The sequence below is a fragment of the Mustela nivalis genome (assembly GCF_964662115.1).
Source record: "Mustela nivalis genome assembly, chromosome: 2".
Taxonomy (NCBI): Eukaryota; Metazoa; Chordata; class Mammalia; order Carnivora; family Mustelidae; genus Mustela; species Mustela nivalis.
The window spans coordinates 130,231,955-130,246,770 of record NC_139021.1 but is presented as its reverse complement, the minus strand read 5'-3'; the positions used below and the strand labels follow the sequence as shown (position 1 = coordinate 130,246,770).

The 14,816-nt window shown below is 33.6% G+C and overlaps 1 protein-coding gene across 5 annotated transcripts in view; it reads left to right on the top strand.

Annotated features, from left to right (window-relative positions):
* Positions 1-14,816, top strand: part of HERC4 (HECT and RLD domain containing E3 ubiquitin protein ligase 4) — a 120,770-nt gene that overhangs the window by 30,891 nt on the left and 75,063 nt on the right. For all 5 annotated transcript variants that reach the window (XM_082714693.1, XM_082714692.1, XM_082714696.1 and 2 more), the window contains 3 exons: positions 3,962-4,038; positions 7,712-7,933; positions 9,022-9,113. In XM_082714693.1, coding sequence (XP_082570819.1) covers positions 3,962-4,038; positions 7,712-7,933; positions 9,022-9,113 — 391 coding nt within the window. The remainder of the gene's footprint in view (positions 1-3,961; positions 4,039-7,711; positions 7,934-9,021; positions 9,114-14,816) is intronic.

The window sequence follows — 14,816 nt, the reverse complement described above, 5'->3', positions numbered from 1 at the left end:
TTTATTTATTTGACAGAGGGAGAGATCACAAGTAGGCAGAGAAGCAGGCGGGGTGTGGGAAGCAGGCTCCCTGCTGAGCAGAGAGCCCAATGCAGGGCTCGATCCTAGGACCAAAGGCAAAGGCGCCCCCAAACTATTTTTAGATGCAAGGCTTTTTCTATATGCTTAGAGATGTGAGCCAGCTTTGAAATTTTTGCATTCATTTTGAATAAACCATGTAGAAGACAGGAAGAAGCTCAACTATATGTAAATAGATTTTTAAAAAATTAGTGTTTATGGGCGCCTGGGTGGCTCCTGGTTGGTTAAGCAACTACCTTTGGGTCAGGTCATGATCCTGGAGACCTGGGATCGAGTCCTGCATCCGGCTTCCAGCTCCACAGGGAGTCTGCTTCTCCCTCTGATCTTCTCCCCTCTCAAGCTCTCTCTCTCTCTCAAATAAATCTTAAAAAAAAAATTAGTGTTTATAGTTTTTGTAAGAATGATCAGAAAACTGAAGAGTCACGTTAGGCTTTACTTTTCTGGAAAACAAAATTCATTTTTATGCCAGTAGATAAGGGTATTGACATTAAGTAACACTTGAAAATGAGAGAAGAATGTAAAATTAATAATAGGTTATATTTGAAACTGTTACTACTTTGTTAATCTTCTAAGTGGAAATACATACTTTCCCATGCAAACTTTAGATAACCAGTTATTGGTAATAAAGTTGTAGTTTTTTTTTTTTAAAGAAATTCTGTTTCTTGGACCTGTGCAATAAAAACTATGAGAGGGTGGTATAACATTATCCTTGTGAGGACAGCTATTTCTTGATTATAGAAACTAATTATGTTTGACTTGTCAGCTTGGTCAAAAGTAAAATTTATTTTCTTGACTTCCTCAATTTTGAACATGTATTAAAATTTTAGATTAAAAAGAAAATGTATTTCTTAATGGTAGTGACTAGATTGTTAGCATAAATCTTTCAAAATTAAAAGAAGAGTTGGTGCTAAGACTTTTTAGATCACTAAGGAAGTTGTGGCTTCACTGGGAAATAGAAAATTGTTAATTATGTTTAATTGGTAAAATATATTTTAAAACCACTTTATTGAGGTATAATTGACACACAGAAAGCTGTACTTAATGTAAATGCCGTGTTGGGTTTGAATTTCGCAAAATATTTAATGTTTTAGTTCTGAAATTTTTTATTATGTAGGGTAAACTTTTTACTAGTCTTTGTTAGCAGTTGTTGGAATTTTACCTTCACAAACAACTGTAAGTGCCTCGTTTATGCCTTTAATGCCCCTGTACATTAAATTGTAAAGTATAACAGTACGGTAGCACACATATTCAGCAATATATTTTGGCAGACTTCCCAGCGGAGGGGAGTACAAATCTTATTTCCAAGTTTATTAATACTGTTTTCTTACAGATTTCAAACATCTTTCAAAATGCAGTAAGGAAATGATTCAGTTCTTTACAGTGATTCATTTAATGATGTCATAGCCATTTAAAATGTTTGACATACTTTAAACTTTAGCAAGTTGTTTCAGATTTATAAGCAGTTAGAAAATGTTGACCCTAGATGTCTGAATTCTGATTTTCTCTTCATAGTTTTCATTAATTAGGAATCCTCATGTTGTGTATATGCATAAGTATGTATTTTTATTTACAAAATTTATTCTGGCTTATTTTTACTTCTTGACTGCATTTGAATCATTTAAAAAATTAGAGAATAATTAAATATTTACATTAGCTTTTTTACTTAAAAAGAATTATTTTTGATGAATTAAAAAAATTCTGTTTCATTAAGAATTTTCTAATTTGTTGTCCTTTAAGAAAAATGGAACATGGGGAACTAATATGGTAACTTATTACCGTTCAGTATTTTTCTTTATTTTATTCCTGAAAGCTAAAAAAAAAAAAAAAAAGGAAAGGAAAGAAGAAAAACATATCCTCCTTCATCTCCCCAAATCTTCTGTACATTAATTTACATGGAGATGAAAGGAGATTTTTTTTTTTTAAACAGTAATGCCATAGAAGAATACATTTCCTTGTCACTGTAGCAGACATGACATGGCTAAAGAAATTAGTATTTATGTTGTATTCCAAGCCTTATGATAATTTTGGAAATGTGGAAGTCACCAAGTATAAATTGCTATGCAAATTTAGAAGTTTTAGGGACAGATTTTATGAACAGTTTAATATTAAAGCTTTAAAGACTTTATAAACTCATCCTTTAACAGTGTATTTATTACATATTTTTTTACCAGGCACTGTGGTAAGTGCTGGGAGCCTGTGAATATAAGACACGTAGTCTGCATTTATAGAGCTTATTGTTGAGCAGAGTACACTAGTAGTTTACAGTGATAAATCTATGAAGGAAAAAATATAAGGTGCTATGAGAGTTTAGTATTTGAAATCTCTTATTTGGACTTGATACCTGGAACAAGTTTTAAAAAATAGTTAATATAGGGGCGCCTGGGTGGCTCAGTGGGTTAAAGCCTCTGCCTTCGGCTCAGGTCATGATCCCAGGGTTCTGGGATCGAGCCCTGCATCAGGCTCTCTGCTCAGCGGGAAGCCTGCTTCCTCCTCTCTCTCTGCCTGCTTCCCTGCCTACTTGTGATCTCTGTCTGTCAAATAAATAAATAAAATCTTAAAAAAAAATAGTTAATATAGTTAAAAAAATATTTAACATAATTCCGTAGTCAGTGTGTCATGTGCCTAATATGCATAAACAGTAACAGTGAATGTTCAGTAACTTCAGCACAGTTGCATATATCCATGTATTTTTTTAATTCCCATTTTTGCATTGCTAGAGTTTGATTTTGCTAATTACAGAAAAAATGGCATTTTGCTACATTTGGAAATCTGAAGGTGCATTGGATCCTGTTAACTGGTTGGATTCTACGAAATTATAGCAGTGCAACTCTCAGGTTTTGTAGTTATGAACATAAATCCACTAAATAAAAATATTTTTAATACAACAATATGGAATTAGAGTAACTCTCCTTTCTCCTACTCAAAATTTGATTTGCTGAAGCTGCCTCCCGAAAATCATGGGTATCGACATTCTGGTCAGAACTTGCTCCGGACTCTCATATGGCAGAATCAGGTCAGGTGGCAGTATCAGGTAAAGGGAAATAAGAAACATATGTTTCCTCCCCCCTTCTTACCTTGAAAACACTCATTGAGGAAAAACAAAATGACCAGGAGAAGGGGAACTGCATAAGAAACACCTGGGATGATTGATGCAGAAAGATACTTGATTTTTGTAATGTTTTAAAAATTAGCTTTCAGAATTGTTTTACAGTTAAGGAAAAATCAGAAAGGGGGGAAGAAACTATAAAAATATAAGGAAAAAAATGCAAAGGGGCAGAAATATGACTGACTATATCAGGGATCATAATACATATGAATTGATTAAATTTCTCTAGCGAAGAATTAAGTTTAATATCACTGACTTAGATTTAAAGGAAAAGGAGAACTCAGAAGGAATAGGTTTCATAATGTGAATTGGGAGCACCACGTGGTAAGAATCCTTATTGGTTCTTAAGGAACCGGATAGAGAGCATGTATTAAACTAGGCCAAACGCCAATTTTAGACAAATTAGATCATGTACATTTTTTTTTTACAAATATATTGCCAGGTTTCACACTTTGAGCTAAAGATTTCTTTTGAAAAAAATATCTGAATTATAAAAGCACTGTGAGGAATACTTGAGGTGTGAACATAGTTTGCTTAAATTCTTTATTCAGAGTACTTTCTCATTACACCTCTTAATTTTTTTTCACATTCAATTTTGTTTACTGATGTTAGCAAAAATAGTTGGGTAAAATGGGCTTATATAAAAAAGCATGTACTGCTAGGTCAGTAGGAACCTATTTGCACATAATAGGAAGTCAGTAAATGGCATTAATAAATATTCAGGATCCGTTTATTAAATGGAATTAACTGATTTTGATTTCTTTTCTTATTTTCTAGAAATATTAAAAGTTTATCAGATATCCAGGTAGTACAGGTTGCTTGCGGTTACTATCATTCACTTGCACTTTCTAAAGGTAAGCATTATTTTTATTTTCTTACCCTTTTCAGTTTTATTGCTGGATACTTGAACAGAAAGTCCTCTAACTTTGTTCTTGAAATTCAAGATTGTCCTGGTTCCTTTTGATCCTTTTCATATCCACATACATTTTAGAATTAGCTTGTCAGTCTTCACAGACCCACAGACTACTGAGATTTTGATTGGGATTACATTGTTTCTAGAAATCAATTTTAGGAAAATCTTTACAGTATTGATTCTTTCAATTCTTGAACATGTTATATCTATTTTAATCTCCATTTAATTTTTCTCAATAGTATTTTGTTGTTTTCTGTGGAGAGGTCTTATACATCTTTTATTAGATTTTCCCCTAGATATGCAATGATGTTTTTATTATTGAACCATTTCAAAGTTATTGCTAGTATATAGAGGTGGAATTGATTTTTGTGTGTCATTGTTCTATAGGGGGAAAGTTACAGCTTGTCTGATCTCATTTGATCTCAGACTTTTTATGAATAAAAAAAAGTCTAAGCATCCAATTAGTTTTGTTTGTTGGGGTTTTTTTGGTTTTTTAAAAGATTTTTATTTACTCATTAGAGAGAGCCAGAGGGACAGAGAGCACAGCAGGGGAGAGGGAGAAGCAGACTCCCTGCTGAGCTGAGAGCCCGATATGGGGCTCTATCCGAGAACCTGGAGATCATGACTTGAGTCGAAGGCAGACGCTTAACCATCTGAGCCACCCAGGTGCCCCTGTTTGCTTTTGTTTCTTTTGTTTCTTTCTTTTTTTTTTTTTTTTAAGATTTTATTTATTTATTTGACACAGAGTGAGAGAGATCACAAGTAGGCAGAGAGGCAGGCAGAGAGAGAGAGAGGAGGAAGCAGGCTCCCCGTGGAGCAGAGAGCCCAATGTGGGGTTCCATCCCAGAATCCTGAGATCATGACCAGAGCCAAAAGCAGAGGCTTTAACCCACTGAACCATCCAGGCGCCCTCTTTTGTTTCTTACTCAGCTTCTTCACCTGCCTGCTGAGGATTGTAGCATGGGTTAGTTACTATGTTGGTTTTTACCATATAAAAAAAATAAGCTCCAGGAGCGCCTGGGTGGGTCAGTTGTTAATCGTCTGCCTTCAGCTCAGGTCATGATCCCAGAGTCCTGGGATGGAGCCCCAGCTTGGGCTTCCCTGCTCAGTGGGAAGCCTGCTTCTCCCTCTCCCACTCTCTCTGCTTGTATTCCCTCTCTTGCTGTCTCTATCAAATAAATAAATAAAATCTTAAAAAATAATAATAAAAAATAAGCTCCAGGGGCGCCGGGGTGGCTCAGCTGGTCAAGTGTCTGCCTTCGGCTTAGTCATGGTCGGGGGGTCCTGGGATCAAGCCCCGGATCGGGCTCTCTGCTCAGCAGGGAGCCTGCTTCTCCCTCTCCCTCTGCCTGCTGCTCTGCCTACTTGTGATCTTACTGTGTCAAATAAATAAAATCTTTTTAAAAATAAATAAATAAATAATAAGCTCTGGTGGCTTCATTATTACTATTATTTAATTCATTAAATGTCTAGGCCTCCTGTGAATACAGCACTAGGGTCTAGCTGTAGGGAAATACAGGTAAGATGATAGAATAATTTTAGGGCCTATAGCATCTAGGGGAGGGGGGCAGATACACAAATAACTGGTTTGAGACAAAAATACTGTTTTGGTCAAGGTCAAAGTGAAGTGCTACATGAATGAAGGAAAAAAGTATAATTAGTTCAAATCAATAAAATTATTAATAATAAAGAGGGACTTGGTATTTAATGCAGTTTTAAAAGATGAATAAGGTATATTCAGAGTTAGAGAAATGTTGAGAAATAACTAGAAGTGTTGAAGATTGGCTAAGGTGATAGTACTAGTAAAGTCGTAGAATTAGGAAAGTATTTTGTGTATTTGAATGTTAGCATGTAGTTTTATGTAGGTATTGTGAGCGTGGGAGACCTAGTGATACTTCAGTTGAGGTAATATGTTACAAAGGCCTTAAATGCCTTATTAAGGCATTTGAATTTCTGTAGGCACTGGGGAGGCTGGCATCCCTGTATTCTTTGTTGTTACTTTGTCAGCTCTTCTTTTGATATTTGGTAGGTAGATCTAAGATCAGATTAAACCCAGATATTTTACTGATGAGGAGGGCAATTTTCTGTCTGGACTTAGAGGGATTTTTTTGCCTTGTTTGGCATCATTCACATAATATATAGTGGTAAGCTGTGTGCTGCTAGCCCTTATGTTATAGTCATATTCACACAAATAACAATATAATTACATAATATGAAAAAAGACTGTAAAGAAAAAATTAGGATATTTGGAATATGTAACGGGGGACTGGACTTAAACGAGACCACCAGGGAAAGCTTGCTGCTGGGAAAGAGTAGAAATGAACTAGACAAAGATGGGGGGAAAGTCTGCACAAAAGGAATTGCAAGTGTGTGAGAAATGGACATTGGAGAATGTAAAGGAGGACAAGTATCAATAGAGTAAGGGAAGAGATGGGTATAAAATGAGCTTGGAAACATTATGTTTCCATAATGTAGAACGTTAACAGGCTTTGTTAAAAGTGCTTATCCCAATGTCAGTGGGAAGGCTCTGATATCTTTTTTCAGGTGAGTCACATTATCAAATCTGCATTTTAATAATATCTCTCTATATGTACAGATGTCTGCTAGTATATGCATAAAATATTTTTGGGAGTACATACCAGTAATTGGTAAGAGTGGTTGTCTCTTGGGAGAGGACCCAACATCTAATTTTAGAGGGAAACTTACTTTTAAGTGTGTACTATTTTATACTATGAATTTTAAAAACAATTATTAGTGTGTCAGTTGTTTGCCATTTAATAAAATAAAAAGATGTCTAAAGTTGCAAGACATGGTGATAGTTGAGGGAGCAAAAGTGACAAGCAGAAATGGTGAAGAGTGCATCTATTTGCCATATTTTTCTTTAGAAGCAAAACTGTATATTATGTGTTGATATAGAATAGAGTGATACCAGTCTGTGTATAAGGTGAAAGAAGAGAGAAGAGTATGTCTTCTTTAAGCGTGTCTCTTTATGTTTATGGTTTGTGCTACTGAGTCAGTTACAGAATCATTTATTGAGATGGAGAACACTGAGCATAGGTCCAGATATGGGAGGTGAAGTTGGGGGTCATAAATTGTTTGAAACACACTGAGCTGGAGAGGTACCTTTGTAATTATCCAAGTGTCGAGGTCAGGTAAACAATTAGATACATGGGATTATTGCTAATAAGAGAGGTCTGGTCTAGTGATAAAATTTTGAATGTGATCAATATATAATAACTGAGGTCTTGAGCCTGGTTGAGTGCCTTTTGAGATAAATCACAGAATGAAAGTGAGGCTTGAGGAATAGTTCTTTCTTAAGAAACATAAGGAAATGAGTTATGTGCCTTACCCATTCATTAGTAAAGTGAGTCAAACTTATTCTGTACTAATTAGTAAAGTGAGTAAAACTTATTCTGTACTAATACAAAATGTTGTTCTTGATGTTTCTTTGAATGTTCTTCTATTATGTTTCCAGATAAGAAATAAACTTAATAAAGGTGAATATGTACTTCCATTTGATGAGACGAAGAATGTCCCCAAGTAACTGATGATCTTCAAATGAAATTTTTGGGTGTGTGAGGAAAATAGTTAATTTTATAATTTTTCTTTTACAGCAAGTGAAGTCTTCAGTTGGGGACAAAATAAATATGGCCAGTTGGGTTTAGGCATTGACTGTAAAAAGCAAGCTTCGCCACAGCTGATTAAGTCTTTGCTTGGAATCCCTTTCATGCAAGTTGCAGCAGGAGGAGCCCATAGTTTTGTACTCACCCTTTCTGGAGCTATTTTTGGATGGGGACGCAACAAATTTGGTCAACTAGGTCTTAATGATGAAAATGGTAGGTTCTCATTATTTATAGATAAATGTACATTAAAAGAAATGATCTTTTGAGATGGATCAGTGATTCCTAATGTCAGAAAGAAATGTACCCAAGTCTTCCCTGATACGGAGAAGGGGATGAGAAGTTTATTTAAAAATTCCATTTAATAATATTTTGAAGGGATGGTGGGAGTGCCAATGAATACCATTTTATCACAAAATAAACTCTAGAAAGTATATCTGGAAAAATCTTTATTGTTAGATATTCATTAAAAGAAAGTTGTGAAAAACATTACTTCAATTGGTAATCACATTATTGGCCACCATTGGTGGAAAGAGGTTGTAAAATTATTGTGGAAAGTAACATGAAGCGTTAATGTATTTGAGTTTTTCAGGGAACTATTAAAATAATCTGAGTCATTAAAACTTTATTTTGAAGTTTCACTTTTAACATTGATTCTAGAGTAGAAAATAAACAATTTGAATTTTAAGCATTATAATTACTTGAAACAAGTCAGGATCTTGGAACTGATTTTTCATAACCACATTAATTCAGATGCCAGTATCTGAAATACAGGAACTAATTTCATAAAATTCAACATAATTGTCATGACTTAAGTAGACAAAAGTGAGTTGTTGGTCTAGTAACAACTGGTAATGATAAAGAAATAATACTCAGAACTTTAAAATATTTTGTTTTGCATAGAGAAAAATGTCAGATTAGGACATACTTCTTTTCTGCTACAAAATAGAAAGTATAATTTTCAAGTATTTAAATAGAATTCTGTGAGCTTAATTATCATGAGGTGAATATAAAGAATGATATTAGAAGCAAATAGCTTTGAAATTCCTTGATTTCTAGTTCTGTAAAGATTGGCGTTAAGGGAGTTTAACACTTAAATTACTTTTTAAAACCCTCCTTTCTTATAGCAGCATGAATAGAAAGATCTGGGAACCCAATTAAGTAGGTTTGTACTAGTAAATCATTGAATCACAGTTAAAATTATTTATCACTGTCTACTGAGCTTGGGAAGCTGTAGAGGAAACACATTTTAGAAGAGTTTTAACTTAAAAAATACCGTTAACGTCTCTTGTTGGAATTTTCAGATAGGTATGTTCCTAATTTACTAAAGTCACTAAGAACTCAGAAAATAGTTTATGTTTGTTGTGGAGAAGATCATACTGCTGCACTAACCAAGGTATTGTATTCCTATAAAACTTCTTTATTATTACTCATGGTAGTAATTTATAATTAGTGAATGTTTTCATGATATTTACATTAAAATTCGAGTGTTAGTGATGTCTAAAAAGTAATTTATCTTGAAGACAAGAACTAGATTATTATTGTCAAAAACAATTTACCTTAATTTTCAATTGTTTATTGTTATGAAATGTGAGTTATGATCTATTAAATGTGATAATATGTATTAATGAATTTCTCAGCTTTATGTGAAATACTGTTTAATATTTTGAATGAAAAAATTCCTTTTTAGTTTGTCAGACTTGCCATCCTCTGTGTATCAATCCCATTTATATTGCGTAACTGCCTGATTTTAACTCCTGTTTGGCTTATAAATACTGTACAACAAGTAATGGAGGAGAATGAATCTGCCTGTTAACCACAGGCTAAGTATTACGCAAGTAGTTATAATGAGCTTTCATCACAGTCTTGTTAATGGTTTTAACTCTGTCCTGTAACTTTCTTGGGTATGTCCCATTTCATTACCAGGACTGTGTAGTCCTCTAGTGATTAGAAGTAGAATGAAAATAATCACGTTAAACTAACCTTTGCCAGGAATATTATTTATAGTCATGTTAAAGGAACTGACACATTTTTTATTAGCTGAATTAGAAATGAAATTTTTTGCTGCTTTATCTTTCTTCATTCTGCATAGTAGATAATATTAGCAAGAAAAAATGAACTTCTAGTCAGACTTCTGCATACATAAAATTGTACACACTCCACATTGGAAATTTTTTAATAAGAATTATTCTTAGTCCTTATCAAGTATAATGTTCTCAGAGTACTTTTAAAAATATGACTAATTATAAAAGTTGTTTTTTAAAAATTTATATTACTTGCCTTTTAGTAAGAAAGTTTTATCTGCTTATCTTATATTTTATTGATTTTTATCATTCAAATTACAAATTAGTCACTATAGTTTTAATAACTTATGTTGGCAAGTTAAAAATCGTCATTCTCTTCTGTCATGGGTGGTTAGAAGAAATAAGGCTATATTGAAATAATAATAAAAAATATTTTACATATTATCCCTTAGGGCTATAATATATAATATTATATATTATTCCTTAGCTTTGTGGTAGAAAGACTTACAGTGTTAATGCTTATCAAATTCAGCCCTTCAAATAACCACTCAATCTTATTTTCCCAGGATATGTAACTGCTTACATCTGTTGATTTTTTTTTTTTTAATTTTAATATTCTGTATTCCTCTTAAGATAGTAGCCGGTGGTACTTGTTCACTGGCATTTTTGGTATATATTATTTCTAGTATATGTGCTGCCAAAGCGAGCACTGGTATATATTATTTCTAACAAAATAAGATAGTTTTAAATATCCTAATAGAAAAATATTTTATTTTCCCTTGATTTAAGTTAGAATACAGTTCTGTATCCATATATCTTTTGTTTTTCTGGAAGAACTTTTTGCAAATAAATTAGGATTGCTTTATGAAGCAGTTTCCTTATGCAAAACCTATCTTAGCAATTTAAAAACAGACTTTAAAAAAACAATAAATGTAAAGACATACATGTTAATGGGTGTGAACACACTATCATAAAGATGTCAGATTTTTTTCAAGTTCATTTACAAATTCATTATGCATATCACATATATTTTATATATTTTAATTATATTTTTATAATATATATTTTAACTTAGCATATATTTTATATATAATATATATTTATATATTTTATATATTTTTATATTTATTTTTACTTAGCATATATATTATATATATTTACTTAGCACTTATATATTTTATATATATTTTTATATATATTTTAACTTAGCATATATATTTTATATATTTTTTTTACTTAGCATATATATATGCTATATATATTTTTTATATTTTAACTTAGCATATATATTTTTTTTAACTTATATATTTTAACTTAGCAACCCTACTTTTAAGAATCTGTCCCAAAGATAGGAAGTTGTATGTGCACAAAGCAGTTTAATTGCAGCATTATTTTAATAGCAAACAAATGAAAGAATGCAGATGTCTTTTCTGTAGGACTCTAGTTAAATAAACTGTAGTAACCACCCAGGACTTGTAAAACAGTATTTACAAGTCTTGTAAAATAGAATGAAGTAGATCTCTATATTATGCTGTGGAATATCTTTAGGATATATATTGTTAAGTAAAAAGGTACAGAATAGTTGACTTTTGTATAAGCAGGGATAAAAGATGAACATATTACATGGTATTTGTATTTTTAAAAATTTAATAGCTAGATCAGATGTACTTTGGTTTACAGTTTTGTTTTTAAAACCTAGAAACTATTACACATAATTAAAAAGCAAACATACTTTTTTTTTTTTTAAGATTTTATTTATTTGACAGATAGAGATCACAAGTAGGCAGAGAGAGACGAAGAAGCAGGCTTCCTGCTGAGCAGAGAGCCCAATGTGGGGCTTGATCCCAGGACCCTGGGATCATGACCTGAGCCTAAGGCAGAGGCTTTAAACCACTGAGCCGCCCAGGCGCCCCAACCTACTTATTATTTATTTTTATTTTTTTTGATGATTTTATTTATTTATTTGAGAGAGAGACAGAGAGAGAGCATGAGCAAGGAGAAGGTCAGAGGGAGAAGCAGACTCCCCATGGAGCCGGGAGCCTGATGTGGGACTCGATCCCGGGACTCAGGGATCATGACCTAAGCTGAAGGCAGTCGTCCAACCAACTGAGCCACCCAGGCGTCCCTACTTATTTTTAACATTACCAAGGAGACATGTACTTTGGTGTGATTTAATAAAGTAATCAGGAAAATTTTTAACATGGCCTCAGTATCCGATATTAAGATATTAAAATTAAAGGGGTCAGTTCATGAAGAGAATATAACAACTATACTTATATATGCACTCAACACAAGAGCGTCTAAGTAATATTAAACAAACAGTAACAGAGCTGGAGACACAGCAGTACTAGTAGGAGACTCCAGTACCCCCACTTTAAACAACAGATAGGTCATCCATGTGGAAAGTCTATAAGGAAATAAAGGACTTGAACTACACTTTATATCAAATGGACTTAACAGATACACAGAGCACTCCATCCAACAGCAGCACATACACATTCTCCTCAAGGACAAAACAGAATATTCTGCAGGAGAGATTATATGTTAGGTCATAAAACAAGTCTTAACAAATTTAAGAAGATTGAAATCATATCAGGTATCTTTTCCAGTGACAGTGGTATAAATCAATAATAGGAGAGCCAGAAAATTTGCAGATATGTGGATATTTAAAAGCACCCTCCTGAACAATCAGTGGGTCAAGAAATAAGTAAAAGAGAAATTAAATATATTGAGACAAGTGAAAATGGAAACACACATACCGAAACTTACGGGATGCCACAAAAACAACTCTAAGAGGGATAGATAGTGATAATACTGTCACTGCATATCCAGTAAAGTATCTGTAGCAATAAATAGCTACATTAAGAAAGAAGAAAAAGCAAGCTCTCAAAGAGACAGTCTTTATACTTCCAGGAACTAGGGAAAAAGAAAACCAAACTGAGCCCAGAGTTAGCAGAAGGAAGAATATTAAAAAGGTCAGAGTAAAAATAGACAAAAAGTACATTACAAAAGATGACAAAACCAAGAACTGTTTTCCTGAAAAGAGGGGGGGGGGAAATCAACAGATCTTTAGGGAAACTAAAAAAAAAAAAAAAAAAAAAGACTCAAAGTCAAAAATGGAGAAGGGACATTACAACTGATACTGTACAAATAAAAGATTTTAAGAACCTATTGTGAACAATTACATGCCAACAAATTGGATAACGTAGATGAAATGGATAAATTCCTAGAAACATCCAAGCTACAAAGAGTGAATCATGAAGAAATAGCAAATCTAAACAGAGCTTTAATTAGTAAGGAAATTGAATCTGGGGAGAGAAACCGCAGGACCAGATGGCTTCACTGGTGAATTCTCCCATTTAATAATAATGCCAGTCCATCTCAAACTTTTCAAAAAAAATAGGAGGAAACACTTTCAAATGAGGCCACCATTATGCTCATACCAAAGCCAAACAAAGATAGTACAGAAAAAATAAAATTACAGGCCAATATCCTTGATGGGCATTGATGCAAAACTCCTTAAAAAATACCAGCAAACCAAATTTAATCACATACCATAATCAAGTGAGATTTATCCCTGGGAGGTAAGAATGGTTCAACATCTGCAAACCAGTCGATACACATTAGTTGTCATAAAAATCATATGATCATCCTAGTAGATGGAGGAAAAGCATTTGGTGAAATTCAACATCCTTTCATGATAAAAATTCTCAGTAAAGTATAGGAGGAATATGTAACATTGGCCATAAATGATAGGCCCACAGCTAATATATTCAGTGGTGAAAAGCTGAAAGTTCTTCCTGTAAGATCAAAAATAAGATGAAGATGCCCACCCTCATCACCTCTGTTCAGTGTAGTACTGAATGTCTTAGCCAGAGTTATTTTAGTAGAGAAAAAGAAGTAAAAGGCATCCAAATTAGAAAGGAAAAACTAGGGCGCCTGGGTGGCTCAGTGGTTAAGCCACTGCCTTCGGCTCAGGTCATGATCTCAGGGTCCTGGGATCGAGTCCCGCATCGGGCTCTCTGCTCGGCAGGGAGCCTGCTTCCTCCTCTCTCTCTCTGCCTGCCCCTCTACCTACTTGTGATTTCTCTCTGTCAAATAAATAAATAAAATCTTTAAAAAAAAAAAAAAGAAAGGAAAAACTAAAGTTGTCTGTTTGCAGATGACATAATATTATATATACAAAACCCTATATACAGGACTCACCCAAAACTCTGTTTGAACCAAAAAGTGAATTCAGTAAAGTTGCAGGATACAAAGTCAACATACAAAAATCAGTTGTATCTCTATACACTAAGCAAACTCTGAAAGAGAAATTAATAAAGTAGTCCGTCCCATCTATAGTATCATCAAAAACAATAAACTACTGAGGAATGAATTTTAACTAAAGAGTGAAAGACCTCTGCGCTGAAAACTAGTATCAGTGAGAGAAATTGAAGATACAAATAAATCTAAAGATAGTACATGTTCTTGGATTAGAAGAATTAATTTTGTTAATATGTCTGTACTACTGAAAGTGATCCACAGATTCAGTGTAGCCCCTATAAAAATTCCAGTGGCATTTTTCACAGAAATAGAAAATCCTGAAATTCATATGGAACCACAAAAGACCAGGAATAACCAAGCAATCTTGAGAAAGAACAGCAAAGCTGGAGCATCAAGCTCCTGATTTCAAGCTAGATTACAAAGCTCTAGTAATCAGAACAGTATAGTACTGGCATAAACAGACACATAAACCAGTCAAACCATGGATAGCCCAGAAATAAACCCACATCTATACAGTTAACTAATCAGTGGTAAGGCACCAACAACACACAGTGGGAAAGTTTGGTCTCTTCAATAACCGGTGTGGGGAAAACTGGATGTCTATATGCAAAAGAAAGAAATTGAACCCCTGTTTTTGCCATTAACAAAATGTAACTCAAAATGAACTAAAGACCTAATGTAAGGCTTGAAACTAAAACTCCTAGATGAAAACATGGGGTGAAAAACATTGGTCTTGGTCATCATTTTTGGATATGACACTAAAAGCACAAGTAACAAGAGCAAAAATAAATTAAGAACTACAAATGAAG